Source organism: Mycena indigotica (assembly GCF_014461135.1).
Source record: "Mycena indigotica strain 171206Taipei chromosome Unknown Mind.scaff0009, whole genome shotgun sequence".
Taxonomy (NCBI): Eukaryota; Fungi; Basidiomycota; class Agaricomycetes; order Agaricales; family Mycenaceae; genus Mycena; species Mycena indigotica.
In genome coordinates, this window is record NW_023503008.1 from 1,364,243 (window position 1) to 1,380,555 (window position 16,313).

General features: G+C 51.2%; 4 protein-coding genes across 4 annotated transcripts; 1 reads left to right on the forward strand and 3 right to left on the reverse strand.

Annotated features, from left to right (window-relative positions):
- Positions 1 to 238: 238 nt before the first annotated feature.
- MIND_01027400 (Protein transport protein sec16) lies at positions 239 to 4,983 on the reverse strand (the record flags this gene model as incomplete). The annotated part of the gene is made up of 8 exons (XM_037366864.1): positions 4,797 to 4,983; positions 2,996 to 4,742; positions 2,487 to 2,944; positions 2,173 to 2,437; positions 1,850 to 2,122; positions 844 to 1,805; positions 636 to 793; positions 239 to 589 (listed from the first exon to the last, which is right to left on the reverse strand). The coding sequence occupies exons 1-8, from the start codon at positions 4,963 to 4,965 to the stop codon at positions 239 to 241; spliced, it is 4,383 nt and encodes a 1,460-aa protein (XP_037216258.1). The 5' UTR covers positions 4,966 to 4,983.
- A 248-nt stretch (positions 4,984 to 5,231) lies between these two features.
- On the reverse strand, positions 5,232 to 7,612 carry MIND_01027500 (PUM-HD domain-containing protein; the record flags this gene model as incomplete). The annotated part of the gene is made up of 11 exons (XM_037366865.1): positions 5,232 to 5,278; positions 5,329 to 5,457; positions 5,509 to 5,752; positions 5,808 to 6,017; positions 6,064 to 6,159; positions 6,208 to 6,327; positions 6,380 to 6,769; positions 6,825 to 7,303; positions 7,356 to 7,383; positions 7,437 to 7,478; positions 7,532 to 7,612. The coding sequence occupies 11 exons, from the start codon at positions 7,610 to 7,612 to the stop codon at positions 5,232 to 5,234; spliced, it is 1,866 nt and encodes a 621-aa protein (XP_037216259.1).
- Positions 7,613 to 8,294: 682 nt separating this feature from the next.
- MIND_01027600 (Kinesin heavy chain) lies at positions 8,295 to 12,674 on the reverse strand (the record flags this gene model as incomplete). Its single annotated transcript, XM_037366866.1, has 20 exons — positions 8,295 to 8,524; positions 8,580 to 8,766; positions 8,818 to 8,958; positions 9,010 to 9,171; positions 9,220 to 9,369; positions 9,416 to 9,480; positions 9,540 to 9,795; positions 9,846 to 10,094; positions 10,154 to 10,822; positions 10,871 to 11,100; positions 11,154 to 11,297; positions 11,347 to 11,503; positions 11,551 to 11,624; positions 11,672 to 11,682; positions 11,730 to 11,905; positions 11,952 to 12,032; positions 12,118 to 12,181; positions 12,249 to 12,378; positions 12,432 to 12,557; positions 12,614 to 12,674. 20 exons carry the CDS (start codon positions 12,672 to 12,674, stop codon positions 8,295 to 8,297), a joined length of 3,363 nt encoding a protein of 1,120 aa, XP_037216260.1.
- A 64-nt stretch (positions 12,675 to 12,738) lies between these two features.
- On the forward strand, positions 12,739 to 16,283 carry MIND_01027700 (Kinesin motor domain-containing protein; the record flags this gene model as incomplete). Its single annotated transcript, XM_037366867.1, has 7 exons — positions 12,739 to 13,139; positions 13,186 to 13,821; positions 13,869 to 14,506; positions 14,556 to 15,424; positions 15,474 to 15,606; positions 15,659 to 15,810; positions 15,867 to 16,283. The coding sequence occupies 7 exons, from the start codon at positions 12,739 to 12,741 to the stop codon at positions 16,281 to 16,283; spliced, it is 3,246 nt and encodes a 1,081-aa protein (XP_037216261.1).
- Between the last annotated feature and the right edge of the window lie 30 nt (positions 16,284 to 16,313).

The window sequence follows — 16,313 nt, forward strand, 5'->3', positions numbered from 1 at the left end:
AACAGCTGTAAACACTCGCACAATACCATCGTCCCCAATTGTACCCAACCACAAAAAATGCATCACAGCATAGTTGCTCGAGCCTCTAACACCTGTACCTCGTCCAGACACCCTTGTAATAGTTGTACAGTATGGTCAAGTAGAAAAAAAAAGACTTGATTTCACCCTACTCTACGTGCATAAAATCCCATAGATGACGGCGAGCCATGAGTAATAATAATTACAGTCAACAAAGCAACTACGCAGCGCTCTCCCCCTCCTGCTGGAACACGTCCACATACCGACTGCGAATAGCGCGCTTGGACGCCTGCGACTTTGGCCGGCCCGGTGGCCCGGGCGGGGGGGAAGGCGTGGAAAGATTCCGGTGTGAGTCTGGCTCGGGTGTTGGCGCCAAGTTGGACCGCGCCCGCATCGGTGGCTTGTGCATCCCATTCCCAGTGCCGTTTGCGTCACCGAAAACAGACGCGGCACGCGGTGGTGGGGGAGTCATTCCACCCGGCCGTGGCCCAGTCATCCCAGGAGATGCGGTTTGTGGCCTTGACGGTGGGGGCGGTGGTGGGGTAGCCGGCTTGGCCTCTTCAGCACCGGCCTAGACGAAGAATGAGATGAAATAGATCGAGTCGTTGGCAACGCACCTTTTTGTTAACCCAGCGCTTCTGCTCCTTGTCGTAGTAGAACGACACCTCCTCGCCCAAATTGGCCTTGACGGGCCCGGGTGTTGTCGCCGCATCAGGGCGTTTCCACCACCTGCCAAACCATGATCCACTCGCAGCAGCCGGCGCTGGCTTGACATCTGAATCGGTTGTCAGTTATGTCGTGTCTTTTTAAAGAAAAAATACCCACCCGGGCGTTGAGGCTCCGCTGCAGCAGGCGCGGTGGTTGGTCCAGATGCGGCAGCAGCCTGATGCTCCCCATTCGCCTCTTTTTTCGGCTTCTTGGAATTTCCAAACCCAAGGTCGTCTTCCTCATCCTCCTCATGCGACAAAGACTGTCGCTGCCGGGAGTTTCCAGATTCGACAGTATAGGACGAATCCGGCATAAGCGAAATGAACCCATCTGCGTTGGAGTTGACACCCGCATCGACCTGCATAAATGTGGCCGCCATAGGCGTCTGGTTGGCTGAGTCGTCGTTGCCGTTGCTATACGACCACCACGAGACCTCCTGGCCCCCCTCTGTGTCCTCCTCACGAGAAGTAGTCTCTTGCGTGGGTCTGGGTGTAGCCATATTCGGGCTGTAGGGGTTGGGCGAGTAATTAGAGTAGGCGCTGACGTAGGAGGGGGCCTGCGCAAAAGTAGTCGTGGAAGCGTTGGCAGAAGCAATACGCGGGACAGGTGCTGGTGATGACGGCTTGCGTCGCACGTGTTCCATCGCTGATGCCGCACGATCAATCGGCGCGTGGGAACGCAAATTTGATTGCCCCATTGCAGAACCCGTTCTGGCAGGTGGCGGAGGAGGCTGGGCATTCAGGTTGTACAGCGACGGTTGCGGCGAGGGGCTCGTCGAAGACGTTGCCGAAGACGAAATATAGCTGTACTGCGAAAACGGACCAGAATTCGCGTCGCTTATCCGCATTTGGTCGTCTGTCGGAGTAGATGGGTCAGCATCACCCGTCACGAGCTTCGTGAAGCGGCCTTCCAAGAACCGCCCAATTGTATCCAGACTGGGTGTGCTCTTCCAGAAGCCAGATTTCTCCCCATGATCCAGTCCCACGATGCGGTCTGACAGCGCTTTCAGCTGGTCAACCAAGATCGGCGTGTAATAGGGTGATCCGCGACTGAAAGAAACCGAGATTGCCTCGCAGTACCTGCTCCGGTCAGACTTTTGTCAACAAGTAAAAGAAGCGCTCACCGACTGGCCAGTTGCATCTCTCCCAACTCCGCCAACCCGATTGCGCGAATGAAGCGATATGCTTGCAGATGGGGGAACCCATAGAATGCATCCTGCCCTTTGGCTGGCGTATTCAACGAGAGTCCAAATTCAAGAATCTCAGTCAAGATCGTCGGATCTGAGTCTTTGTAGAAACTTGTCCAAATTTGCGGGCTCTTTGATCCGAGTAGCACGACGCGGGCAGTCGCGTTGCCAAGTCCGCCCAACGGCGATGTTTGTGGAGACAAGAGGTAGCTTGACAAACGCGTCAATGATTAAATATCTCCTGGTTTCGTTATACGCACCATGCGTGAGCAGCCTCGACCCACTGATGCGCCAACAGCTGGTCACCCAGAGCAGTCAACGCCGCAGACGTGTCGGAAGTCATTGGACTTGAAAGCAGCATCGCAGCCGTTTCCGCCCACGAAGCCAACGATTCAGTCGGAATATTATTAGCGGTAGCTGGCGCGGCGAAATTAGGTGTCAGGGGTGTTTTGTGCGGCGCTGCAGTAGGCAGCTGTAAACGACCGGCAGCTCGCGAGAGAAGATTTTGTGGAACCATCTCTTGAACTAAGTAAAAAAGTGAGAACTTCCAGTTTTCTATCATTGAGATGCTCACCAGCAGCGGCTCCCTGTCCCGAATAGAGACTGTAAGCAACACGCAGACCCTCTCGCCCGTTTTTCAGCTGCGCCGAGTCGCCAAGACTATTCGGCCCCAACTCCGCCCGCAAAAACTCGTTAACAGCCTCCTTCCAAGCATCGCGGTCGACGCTGCTCGCAATAATCATCGCATGGGCCCAAAGCTTTTCATCCAGCGCGAAATGATACGCCTTTCGCCTCTCGCCTCGCACCAAAAACTCTTGAATTTTCTCTAACGCCTCGGGCCGCAGTACCGGCGCCATAATGGGTGCCTCCCCTCCATTTGATGTCGTGGTAGGGAACATCCCATTGTCCAACGGTCGTTGGAGGTCCGCAATCGACGTGAAGGACGAAGGATCAGAAACATCGGAATTTTCGCCCGCTGCTATGTCCAATCTGGGCACCAGAGCTGCACGAACAGCTAAGTCAATTTGAGGCCTTCTCAAAATTTGAATATGACATGAAATAAATGAAAATAATGCAACTCACGTTCCCGAGAGCTTGCCATCGTTCTCCACAAGCACTTTAAGCAAGTTCACAAGAACCAGCTTGCCCTCCGCTGAATAAGCCTCCATCGAACCCGTATGGAGGTATCCAATCGCTTGAGAGATTTCACTCGCTCTGTCGGTCAGGTACTTGACAAGCTTGGCTTTCTTCGCTTTTGTCTGACCAGACGCTGTTGTCGTCCGCACCAATCCCATCGTGGGCGTTCCAGGATCAGAGAATAATGGACCGGGAAAGACGACTGCAGTTGTTTCAAGAGCAGACTGTGGGATTATCTTGTTGAGCAATCGAACTTGAATACCCGTCGAGTTCTTGGAAGCCAGCGCGACATCAAAGCCAGTGTTAATCGACGCTCCATGGAAGCAAGTCAGGAATTTTCCTCCGAAGCCGAAGCTAAAGACTGGTGCACGGGAGGAGGTCCGACCAAGAGGGTCGTTGGCGCCAAGCAACGATGGCGAAGGAGCGTAAGCACTGGTCTGAGCGGGTTTGACTAATACCTCTTGTGAGAGGGAATGGTCAATGACAGGTGCCTCGAGGGGAGCAGCACCGTAGTTATAGCGAGATGAGTAAGCTCCATAGTCTGTTTCGCTTCGTTGTTGAGTCAAATGCCCAGTTTTCATTGATGGTGGGTCATAAATAGAGCCACTCGACTCTGACCGGTTACGAGGTAAAGGCGGGGGAACTTGACTCGAGTGCCCTGTTTGCATCGGTGGAATATCGTAGATAGAACCACTCGATTCCGACCGGTTACGAGGGAGAGGTGGTGGAACGGGATGCGATTTGGGTAATGAGTTGTACATGCCATTCGGCGCGTGGGAAGCATGACCATTGACAGCAGGGGGTGGTGGAGGAGGGTCATAAGCACTCATAGAAGACTTCTTCAAAGGGGAAGGAGCCCTTGGCATATATGGATTAGCAGGAGGACTCCGAGTTCGATCCAACGAATGAACTGAAGCTGGAGAGGCAGTTCTTTCGGGTGCAGCGACATTTGACTGTGTTTCTGGTGAATAATGTGATGGCGTTGCAAAAGAAGCAGGAGATGCTGTTCTCTGAACTTGGTCGATGGAAGAACGAGTCACAGACTCGGCGCGAGACGAAGTACGTGGTGGAGGAGGGGGAGGTAAAGTTTTTGTTGGCGATGTGGAGCGAATAGGCGGTTCCGCATATGCACTATACGGTGACGAAGCCATATGTGGTGGTGGTGGTGGTGCTGCCGACCAATTTGGAACTGGACTGGCCCGTTCTTGTGGAGGCGGCGGCGGCGGAATTGCATAGCCAGAGGAAGTGAATTGGCCAGCTGGCGGTGGGGCAGGAGGAAGGGGTGATGCATATCTCGCGTATGCCGAGTTCTGGCTGGTCGCCGATGGTTGTCTGCGAGAACTGGTAAATATTGGCGGGTCATATGCATTCGATATTTTCGGACGATTCAGCGTTGAGGTAGCAGGAGCCGGGGGAGGAGGTACAGCAACCTTTTGGGCTGAAAATGGCGTCGTAGTCGTCTCATAACGGTTTGTCGAGGCTGCAGAGTATTGTGGCGAGTATGGCGTCGACGGAGACGGCACTGGTGGTGCATAGGCGTTGAAGGTCGACTGTGCCGGAGTCGATGGAGTGTAAGGATTGGCTGGGGGCGTATACGAATTCACTGCTGGAGTGTATGAACTAGCCGGTGGATTATATGAATTCGTTGGGGGTGCATATGGGTTATAGTTCTTGGCAGGCTCAACCGGAGCTTCTTGAAAAATCAAGTCAGTACTGAAAAGAGTTACCGAGGGAGCAGACTTCGTACCTAGCGGTGCATCGCGAACTGGTGGAGGGGGAATTGAGGTATTAGTAGGAGCCGAGGGTTGAAGCCAATCGTCGGAAGAGTCCGGAGCCACTCCATCGCCGCCCAGCGACGCAAAAATGTCGTTGGAGTCCTGGTTCTCGACACCAAAGAGCGAGGCAGCGTCTTCCATGAAGGGAGAAGAGAGCAAACCGTGACCAGAATGCAACACGTCAGCGGATTCACGATCAGGGACACTCCACTTTTGGTGTCCAAAAGTGTTAAAAGAATTTTTTTCGTATGAAACTGCGACTATTTTAGAGTCTTGCAGATTGACCATTAGTATTTGCTTGAGTATGCTACGAGTGATGATGCTACGAAAACAAGATATACACAGCAAGAACGAATTAGCAGTGTGTGATGCGATTATATATATCCAGGTATTGCTTCAGACAAGAATTATGCACAATCGGGCTTGGGTGTGTGTTTCTGCAATTCCCGTTCGACTATAGGGAAGATTAGTATGAAAAAGACGAAAAATGGGAGAAAATCGAACTAGAGGTAAGATGTTTGCTGTAAGCAGTCGCATGTTTGCGCATAGTAGCCAGTTGGGGACGAATAGCATTAATGAGGGCCTCTTTCTGCTCGCCTTCCGCGACGGAAAGCGCTCGTTGGAGAACGTAGTCTAAAAAAACGAGTCAGAAGAGTTAATCGCGGTCTTGCTTAGAAAACCCACTGCCGTATTGGTCCTTCATGAGTAACCCAATTGGCGTCGGGCCGTCGGGTCGCAAAGCTGGTCCCATCAGTTCCTCGATCATCGCCTTACGACCATCTGAGTCGCCAAAGATCATCGCCTTCTCACAAACATTGGAGGCGAACTTATGGCGCGCCATTGATAGCATGCGCCCACGAAGCTGAGTAATGATGGATGCTCGGTCGCGGGGCAATCCGTTCTCCAGGATGAACTGGACGACATAGTTCTACAACCAACAAGATAAGCCAAGAGGAAAAACAAAAGCAAGCACTAGCACTGACCCCGAATTGATCTTGCATGAGATTAGCCGTATGACTTTTAAGCAGTTCATCGAGAAGTGGCCGGGTGTATGGTTCGGGAAGGTGACGGAGACATTGTTGCAAGACACGACAGCCAAATGGATGAGAAGCAAGCTCATGAGCGTGGCCGATAAAGGTTGAAATGAAACCAAGTCGGTCGGGAGAAACTCGTTCGATGACCTTCTGAATGACCTTGATTGCGAATCAGTCATGTGGATTCTCCAGTTAGATCACCTACATGGTTCCCGTTCGAATCTTTGACACATCTGAGAATATGGGGCTCGAGTTCTTGGACAAACTTGGCTTGCTGCTCTGGAGTTACACATTCAAAAGCCTTTCGCTGTTGTTAGCTATGTGTTGAGCTGTTTATTCGCGAACTGACTTTTTGCACGACGCGGCAGCCATAGACATTGGACGATAGATAGATGATATGGCCTTCCATGGCACCAACAAGGGCGTCTTTGTGGGCCTGGGTACCATGCTCCAGTAGCTTCTGTATTACCTGTGGCGAGCAGATTTGTAAGATGAAGACGACCGAAGTTGAAGCTACCCACATAATTACCGAAAACATCTTGAATTAGGTGTAAGGTATTGTCGGGGACGATTTCATCGAATACACTTTGGATTTCTTCACTTGTGGCGTCATTGAGCTCGGTTTGAATGAAACGTGACCCATGTTGATCGCTGCTGAATTCGACGATATGACCTTTGAGGTCCTTGAGCTCCCATTTCTTGCCCTTTGCCGCACGAAACTCGTCCAACATCTTGGACGAGAGTGTTTGGGTTTCGAATCGGCGATTTCCGCGCGCCATCATACCAAACCCAGGCCCACCACCGTACATATTGAGCATTTGGTTCCCATAATCTAGCTGAGGAGGATAACCCATGGGAGAGAGCGGCGGAAACATCATATTGCGCGAGGCGAGCTGTTGTTGCAAATTGTGCTAAATTTGACATGGTCAATAACGCAAGACAATATCAGTGGTGTCACGCTTATACCTGCATCTCAATCTTCTTCTCAGTCATTGTAACCGGCGTTGAAGGCAGTTGCGATGGAAGCATGGGTGACGGGGGCTGATAAAGCATGGGAGAGGTTGGATAGTAGAACGGCGGAGGGGAGTTGTAGTCGAAAAAGACAGGTTGCCTTGGGTCAGACGAAGGGGCTGGTGCAACAGCGGTATACGGAGACATCGGCGGTCGGTAAGCATTGAGATCTGGACTTGCGTAGTATGCGTATTCAGGAAAGGCTTCGCGTCCAGGAGAGTAATACCCGTAGTCGTAGCCACCATACCGTGGTTGTTGAGGCAGCGGCGATGTCCGAGAAGTGGAGACTTGTGGCGGAACTGGCACGACAGGTTGACGGCCGGAAAAGTCGTCTTCTACGGTCATTCCACGCATGGCTAGTGTGATATCGTTCTCAGCAGTCTCATATCCCAGCGAGGGCATCGGGAACGAGGGTTGGTTGTTCTGAAAAGTTGCTACAGGCAGACTAAGCAACAAAGAGATAGGGGGAAAAAATTAAAATCTTACTTGGTCTACCACCGGATGCACGGTCGTCCTGGGAGAAAAATTAATAAACAACCAAACTAAACACGGAAAGTTTGAACTTACCATTCTCGGCGCGGAGAATTTCCCTGCGTGACGGGGACGCGTCTAGTCCGAGAATCAACAAAGAAAACGCGTTGTCGAGACACAAAAGGACATACGATGTTTGATTTCAGAACGCTATCATCCCAGGTGCCACTGGCAGTTGCGGAACGGGGGGGCTGGCCAGCTCTCGCTAGCATTAGGACGGAGAGGATTATCGCTTGGCACGTCGCTAGCGATGCTTAAGGAGGACATGGAGGCATTGCGTTTGGAAGAAGAAGTGGAGCTCCAAACCTAGAGTTAAAACATTATAAGGGCATCGCCGCCGTTGAAAAAAAAAAACGGGTGCTCACCTGCCAGCCAGGGTTGAGTCCTGCAGCGTTACCACCTATGTTGAATAAGTTGGGGGGTGCCTGTTTTCGTGTCGCCTGAATGAATGTCAAGATTTTGAAACGAACTAAGAAGTGACGCGACTTGCGTTGGAGGAAGGGACTGGTGGGTGGCGAGCTGCGTCGCCCGACATAAAAGTGAGGTAAGAATTAGAGAGTGGTGGTAGTATGGTGGTTGAAAAGAGTGTGAGGGGCCACAGGTCGGGCCAGGACTTGGGAGAAGGTGGTGGGCGATCGAGAAAATATTTACTTTGCCTCCGTGTGCAGGTCCCGAGTGACGTGCCGCTAACCCCATTAGGTGATGACGAAACATTTTAAACTCTAGCTATCGCGTGGTTTCCCCATCCATGAGAGTTCATTAAAATAGAAAATAGCGTGATATAAGATGCGTGTACAGGTGGGTATGGCAGAGCAGTCTTCACCGTGAATTGAAGAACCAAGAGGCCCGCTTGGCTGGAATAAAATTGAACACAAGGCGGATGCGTAGCAAAAGTTAAACGTACCTCCACTGGAAATGCCGTACAAGGAATGAATCAGTCAGGGCCACCGGTGATCTAAAATATGTCACGCACCCTCCATCCTCGTTCTGAAGTCGCGTCAATGGATTCCCACTCCCACCAGAGATAGGCGCCGGAACAGCTCCGGTTGTCGCACCTCCGCCTCCACGAAGTGGCTTGGCGATCCGTCCAAAACTCAGCGGCGAACTTGATGCTGTTTTTTGGGCTGGTGATGCAAAATTAGCCTGGCAACAAAGACGGGCAAACGCAACATCACATACCCCGAGCTTGATCAAGTCGTTCTTTGACAGCTTGTAGCTGTGCTTCGAACTTCTGGTTCTGAACGGACAATCGTCGATCAGCATCTTGCAGAAGCGCTTCTAGATTTTGAATTCTTTCGTTGCGCGCTAAAAGCTTCCTTTCAGCAATGCCGGCCTCCTTCTTGAGCGTAGAATTTTGGTCCACGAGCTGGGAAAGCATGAATATCAAGCTCTTGTGTGGACCAATGACATCACAAACCTGCTTCTGCACTAATGTTAGTTGTTCCAAGTTTCGTTCAAGGAAAGCCATCTTCTTCTGCTGAGCTTTGCTGTTGCTATTGCGAATGACATTGTTATATTGCTCTTTGATCTCGTCGAGTTGAATTTCGAGCTCCACAACCTAACGTGGCAGCCATTCAGCAATCGGAAGTTAAACTGAAAAAAACCTCACTTTCTCGCAACGGTTCTGCAAATCTCGCATGAGAGACTTCTTCACCCCGTCAAACTCAGCCAGCTGAACATTGATAGCTTTTCGCGTCCGCTCAAGGTCCTGGGCACTTTCCGCCAAATTCTTCCCGCCCTCGATACCGGCGGAAGTGACAGCAAAGGCGCGCTAGAAAGGAGGTGAGTTGAGAGATCGGTAATAGTTCAAAATTCAAACCTTGAGCTCCTCATTCACGCTCTTCAGGCTCTCCGTCGTGGCATTCAAGCTGCGAACCTCATTGTTGCGCAGTTCAAGTTGCTGCTTGAGATCGGCTACTTCGCTGATGTGCGCCTCTCTTCGGGCAGCGTTTTGAGCTTCAAGTTTGTTCTGGGAGATAGGGTCAGATAAAGCAGAAAGTAGCAAAAAGTCGCACCTTGAAGTCGGTCATAGACTCGGCGAGGTCGGCGTTGCTCGTCTCTTCATCGTGAATCGTCTTCTCTGTAAGTTTGAAGCAACAATGTCAGCGGCGTTGGTGCAACCTTTTTGTTGCCACAAACCTAGAAGCTCCTCGTACTCCGTTTCGAGAGCCGTTACCCGAGCTTCCAGCTCGTCCCTCCGTCGCGTAATCATCTCATTCTCCTCCTGGCTTTGCCGCAATCGATCTACCGTTTCCCGTATTATGTTCTGACCCTCACTTAGCTGCCTTCTAACGGCGGTGAGGTCGTCGGCTGTTAATGAACTGGCCGAATCTATGGTGTCTAATTTGCCGAGAATCGCACGGAGTTGCTCATCCTTTTCGGAGAATGTACCCTGCTGTATACCAACCAGTCAGCGCCCAGGAAATTAAATGTTTCGTGTCGTACCGTGTCGAACTTGGCCATCATCATAGCCATCTTCTCCTGCTTTCTCTTCTCCTTGTCCTCCGCGCTGGCATCCTTCTGAGCCGACTTCATGTCCACGAGTTGTTTGCGGATCTCTTCAAGCTCGCCTGAGGCATCCGCATTTTGCTCCTTGAGGATATCGATTGTGATGAGACTCTCCTTGTTGTCGTAGTTCAAGCGTTCGACTTGCAAACGGAGCTCGTTTAGTTGGGTGGACATGGCTTTGTTTTCCTAAATTATATTCTTGTCTTGAGAAATTGCGGTCGAGCAAAAATGCGAAATGATATCACCTTATTCACACCAGCCTCCTGCTCCTTCAAGAATGACAGCTCTTCTTTGAGCTCCTTCACAAGTTTGTCAGCGGTTGTAAGCGCCGATTCCTTCTCCGCCAGGAGGTCGCTAAGTTCATTCTCGCGACGCAAGAAGTCTTCACGCTCATCCTTTTCGAGTGGAATGCCGATGGGTGTCTGGGGACGAGGAATATCAAGCTCGGACCTAAGACTTTCGATGGCGGGGTTGACGGGGGTGATACTTCGAGAAGTCGTAACAGGAGTTGAAGGTCCCGCAGACGCAGGGGAAGCGGGTGCCTTTTTCGGGGCAGCAGCCGCATCTCCAGATGCGGGCGTGACCTTGGCCCATTCCGACTCTTCGACCCGTCCACCTGCCCTCCATATAGCCAGCTCAGCCTCCAGAGCTGCAATATGTTTCTGGTAGCTTGTGTTTGCGGCCTGTGCTTTGTGCAACAAACCCTTGAGTTCAAGTGGGGAAAGTTCAGCATTGACGCGAGCCTGATTCTTGATGGTTTTGGCTCGGATACCGAAACGGAGAGTGGAAATCGTCTCGGTCTCGTTGTAAGAAGACGGCGAGCAGTTAATGATAAGTGTCGTCCGCGAGTTTCCTCCCAAAGACTCTTGCAGAATACGGGTGAGTTTCGAATCACGGTAAGGGATGTATTTGACCTAAAATGATCAAGTTAGCGCTGAACGGAAAGCAAACCAAATGCCTACTTTCGGGTCAGTAAGCGCGTTGATGACCATTCCCAAAGCAGAAAGACTCTTGTTGATCTTCTTGGCCTCTTCGAGTGTTTGACCGGATGCGCCAGTCTTTCCGACCTTCTCCGAGCCTGCGAGATCGACAAGGTATAGATTACCCGTCTTTTGGGCTCCAGTCTCAGTATTGCGCTGATTTATGCTGATAAGGAAGATGGAGTGGGATCGTGAAGACTCCGCATTCATGTCTGGTGTAGGTCAGCGAGAGTGAATGTAGAAAGGGGGAGAAACCAGGACGCACTGGTAGAGGACACTATCCGTGCATTTCCTCCCGTTCGCATGATCTCGTACACCTCTCGGGCACTGCTGACATAGTAGTCGGAGAGATTCTTGACATAAACACCTCGGTTCTTCTCCTCATGAACTTGCAAGTTGTCGTTTTGGGCTACGAAGGAGTTGATATATCGAAATAGGTGCTGCCACAGAGTACTCACGGGCTAGTAGATCGCGGATCTTCTCCAAATAGATTTCCATGTAGGACACCTTGACGAGATACTCTATATGTGCGTCGCTCTCGACAATGGACTGGAATATTTGCTCTGTTATTCGCGGGATGATGCCTTTGAGTTCATCTGAGTCTATGTCGGCCCCCTAGAGACCAAATAAGAATAGGGAGAGACGGAAGTTGGGAGACGGACCATCATGGTGAAGGTCTTGCCACTACCAGTTTGACCATATGCGAAGACAGTACCATTGTAACCATCGAGGACATCTTGACCGAGTTGGAAATCAAAGACGCGAGATGATGCGGGGACTGACCTTTCACGATACTAGAAGACACATTAACGACGCGTCAAGGAAGAGGTGGACCACATACTCCTTGACTCCATAGTCGAATACTTCTTGCTGCTGCGTGCCCATAGGGAAGACTCTGTCAAACGTGAAACCATCTTTCTCTGGACCAGAACCGCCCGCAGAGCGCATTTGGACCGTCGTCAGGTCATCGGAGAAGCTGGCCACGATCTCGCCACCCTCGCGATTCTCAATGGAATTCTGAGGCCGAAACCTTGAACACAATCAGGTCTGCTACTAAACACACCAGTCTGACGGTATAATCACCGACAAATAACTTTGATGGCATTGGCCATAGTGCCCGAACAGCAGGTCGGCGTAAGGAGGACTAAGGAAAGGTCGTCGCGATGATTATGGCGGTTGCGGCAAGAGTGTCACAGGCTTTTGTCACACCGAAATTAACTCTCAGCAACCTCAAGACCGAATTCTGAAGGCTCTCCAGGGCATTGTGGTACCGGTCGTTGAGATTGAGGTGGACTATCGGATTCTAAATTTACACGTAAGGATTCAGGAATTACAATTACAAAGTACAATGGCAAGAAACTAGTCCTCATCGCTATCCACAGCAACTGGTCTCGATGTGGATGCTACTGGCCTGGTCACCGGTCCATTCTTCTCTGCTGCATCGCAAGCATCGATCCATTCTGAGTAGATATCGACTGGTTCTGTGAGGTCTGAAGGGTTGTTGAGGGTTTTGGAATTGACAAGCTAGGAGTTGAGGGCGTACGGTTCACTTTGCTTTGGTATCGCTGGTCACAAATGCGACAAGCAAGGTGTGCAATACCATCTTTACGGTCAAGGCGAACGGTGACGGATTTCTCGTGGTGGCAGAAAAGACAAGTGAATGCAGTGTCTGTTTCGAACATTGCAGGTATAAGCAGTAGGCAGCAGCTTGATAGTCGAATGTACCTAGTGGCTCTTTGCGTCTGGACGCTTGTGGCTTCTTGGTCGCCTTTTTTCTCTTGCCCATGACTTGGGTGTGTGATCAATGAACGGTCACGCGCAACGAATCAACGCGTCTGTTGACAACAACGATGGCAAGCCGCAGACCACCGTCTCGCGCCAAGGCACCTCCCCCAGCCCCTCGTTCTCGCTCCGCTCTGGGTCGTCCAGTAGATGACAACGAAACAAACATCCAGGTCGTTGTCCGTTGTAGGCGTCGCTCTGAACTCGAAATATCCAACAATTCGCCCATTATCGTATCATCCAACGGTGCCAAAAGTACAGAAATATCAATAGAGACCGCTGTACCAGCTTCAAGCCTCGGCGTTGTCTCCCTTCCCCCAGTCAGAACATACCCTTTCGATGTCGTGTTTGGGCCAGAGGCAGACCAGGCTCTCATCTACCACGAAGTGGTGGCTCCCATGTTGGAGGAGGTCGTCATGGGATACAATTGCACGCTCTTTGCCTACGGTCAGACCGGGACGGGCAAAACGTGAGTGGCACAGATAATATTTGAGTTTTGTTTGACCATCTCTCAGCTATACGATGCAAGGGGACCTTAATCCAACTCCTCTCGGAAACCCTTCTGCCCACGCGGGCATGATTCCGCGTGTCCTATTCCGGCTTTTTCATACTCTCGAGTCCTCCGTCGCCGACTACAGCGTCAAGATTTCATTTATCGAATTATATAATGAAGAGCTCCGCGACTTACTCGCCCCCGATCTAGCCCCTCCTTCCACTCATGTTCAACCGATGGGTCATTCAGGCCAACGTGCTCAAGAAGGTCTCAAGATTTTTGACGACGCGTCGAAACACGGTGTAGTCATCCAGGGCCTCGAGGAAATCCCTGTCAAGGATTCAGCAGACGCTCTTGCTCTACTTACTAAAGGCAGTGAGCGCCGCCAGAGCGCGTCTACTAACATCAACAACCATTCTTCTCGCTCACACTCCGTATTCTCCATCACCGTCCATACTAAAGAATCCAGCCATGCAGGGGAAGACTTGCTCAAGATTGGCAAACTTAATCTTGTCGACCTCGCTGGTTCTGAGAATATCGGTCGATCTGGCGCCGAAAACAAGAGAGCTCGCGAGGCAGGAATGATCAACCAGTCGTTGCTCACTCTAGGCCGCGTTATCAATGCACTTGTGGACAAGGCGCAGCACGTCCCCTATCGGTCAGTTCTTTTATTTCCATTATTTCCAACAACTCAAGTCTCAACAGTGAATCTAAACTAACACGGCTTCTTCAAGACTCATTGGGTGGAACTACCAAGACATGCATTCTGGCTACCGTTTCCCCTGCGCGCTCGAACATCGAGGAGACTCTTTCAACTCTCGACTATGCCCTTCGCGCGAAATCAATCCGCAACAAGCCTGAGCTCAACCAGCGCATGACGCGCAACTCCCTCCTGAAGGAATACGTTGCTGAAATCGAACGATTGAAAGCGGATGTCTTGGCAGCGAGAGAAAAGAACGGGATATTTTTCAGTGAAGAATCATGGACCCAACTCAGCAACGAGCACGAACTGCGTCAGACGGAGCTCGAAGAAGCCAAGAAGCAAGTCGAAATTGTTGAGGGCCAGATGCGGAATGTGCGCGAGGAGTTTGAGCAGAGTATCGGGTTGCTGAAGAAGCGGGAAGGGGAGTTGAACGAAACTCGGGAGCAGCTCAAGGAAGCAGAGCAAGCCCTCGAAAACAAGAATGAAGAGCTGAATCGCGCTCTTCTGGCTCTTGAGCAAGAGTCAATTGTAAGGCAGGCGCATGCCGAAACGGAAGAACGCCTCAATGATGTTGCGGTTGGCCTACGAGGCGTTGTTCGCGAAACTATCAAGGATGTCGATAGTCTTCACAGTAAACTCAGTGCGTTGTATTTTCTTGTTCTCTTGTTTCAAAGGTGACACAAGTCTAGGTCGCACTTCCAGTACGCTGCGGGCAAACACCCAAGTTGTTCTAGCCCAAGGAAAATCAATCTCTTCTTCCACAATCGCCCTCTCCCGTAAACTGGACGAGTTTGTGAAGAGTTCTGCCGCAACCACTTCCAAACTGCGGACAGAGGCAAAGGAGTTTGAGGCCAAAGAACTCGAAACGCTAGCTGGATTCACAGAACGCGTCAACGAACAGTTGAAGCGCGTTCAAGCAGCCCTTGCCGTGGTCCAAGCTAAAGACACCGCTGAAGCCGATGCGCTTGCGATCGTCAAACAAGTCGTGAAAGACACCTACGAAGCCTTTAAGGTCGGATTTGGTGCCTGGAGTTTGTCTCTCAAGCAAACCTGTGAGACCGCGAGTGCCGCCGCCGAGAGTACAGGAACTACAGCTTTCGACTCAGCTGAAGCGGCTGTTAAGACGCTTGCTACTCTGGTCGAGACCTTGGCACAGGAGGCTCAGTCTTTCGTCGAGTCAGAGCACACAACTGTAGTACAGGTCAAATTGCTAGCGGCCAACGCCGCAACGGCAGAAGTGGAACGCCTCAAAGCTCAAAACGAGGTCCTTACTCAACTGCTTGCCAACGAGAAACTCAAGGGTGAGAAGGCCAAAGACGAGCTACTTCAACGCGTCTCTGGCTTGCTCGGTGAATTCGTTCAGGACCGTGATCGTAGTTTACGTGAAGCCGTCGGGGTTGTCCAAGCTGGAAATGTCGAAAGCACCAAAGCGATGCAGGCCTTCAAGCAACAGCACGCGGAGCTTACTGCGACTATGGATGCCAGCGGGAAACAGACCACGGCAAGTTTGACGAGGGCTTCTAAGGACGCAAAGAGGACGCGAGACGGCACTCTCAAGGTTTGCTGTCCAACATTGTAATGGTTAACATTGACTCACCGGTCAACAGTCTTTGGCCGAATCAAAGAGCGAATTTGGCGTCCAGCTCTCGTCAATGCAGACATCGATATCCGCATCTGTCGACTCTTACTCTTCGGAGATACAAAGTCAGGTCAAGACGATGGACGCCTCTTCAAGCGCGGGTAAGTCCGGTTTAGACTTGCAGTTGATTGACTATTGACGTCCGCCCCATAGCATTCGACAGACAGACGCATGCAAAACGGGCGCGTATCGAAGCAACAAACTCGCTTGGTGTCGAGATCCAGAGTGAATTTAAATCGGTCCAACGGGCTTTCGCGTCGACTTCACGCAATATTGAGGGTGCCGTGGCCCATATGGCTTCAGATGTTCGTTTCCCTTTTTGTTTGATGGGTTTATTTTTACTGATGTCTCTCTTCCACAGAGTAACACCTTGTCGAATGCTACGGAAATCTACCAGAAGGCTTCCAATAGCGAGCTTTCTTCATTGAAGGAAGCCACCAAGTTGCTTGGGGAACAAGGGACCAAAGCAGACGCGCCAACTGGTCACACGCCGAAGAAACGGACATGGCAATATGTCGACAAGTGGGAGCTCACAAAAAGCAGGGCAGAACTGTTGAAGTCACGAGGGCCCGTGGATGAAGAGGAGGAGCAGTTGGAGGAACAGATGGCGGTCGATGAATCACCACCGAATTCGCCAATTGCGGTGTCGCTAGCATCCTCGACATCATCAACAATGATGCCGCCGCCGCAAATTCCTGTTCTGAAGAAGACGAAACCGGTGGTCGTGCCGCTGGTCGACGCGAGAAATGTGTATACTACGAGGAGAAGAGGACGGTAGTAGTGTACTTGTTGATGTGATTTGTCATAC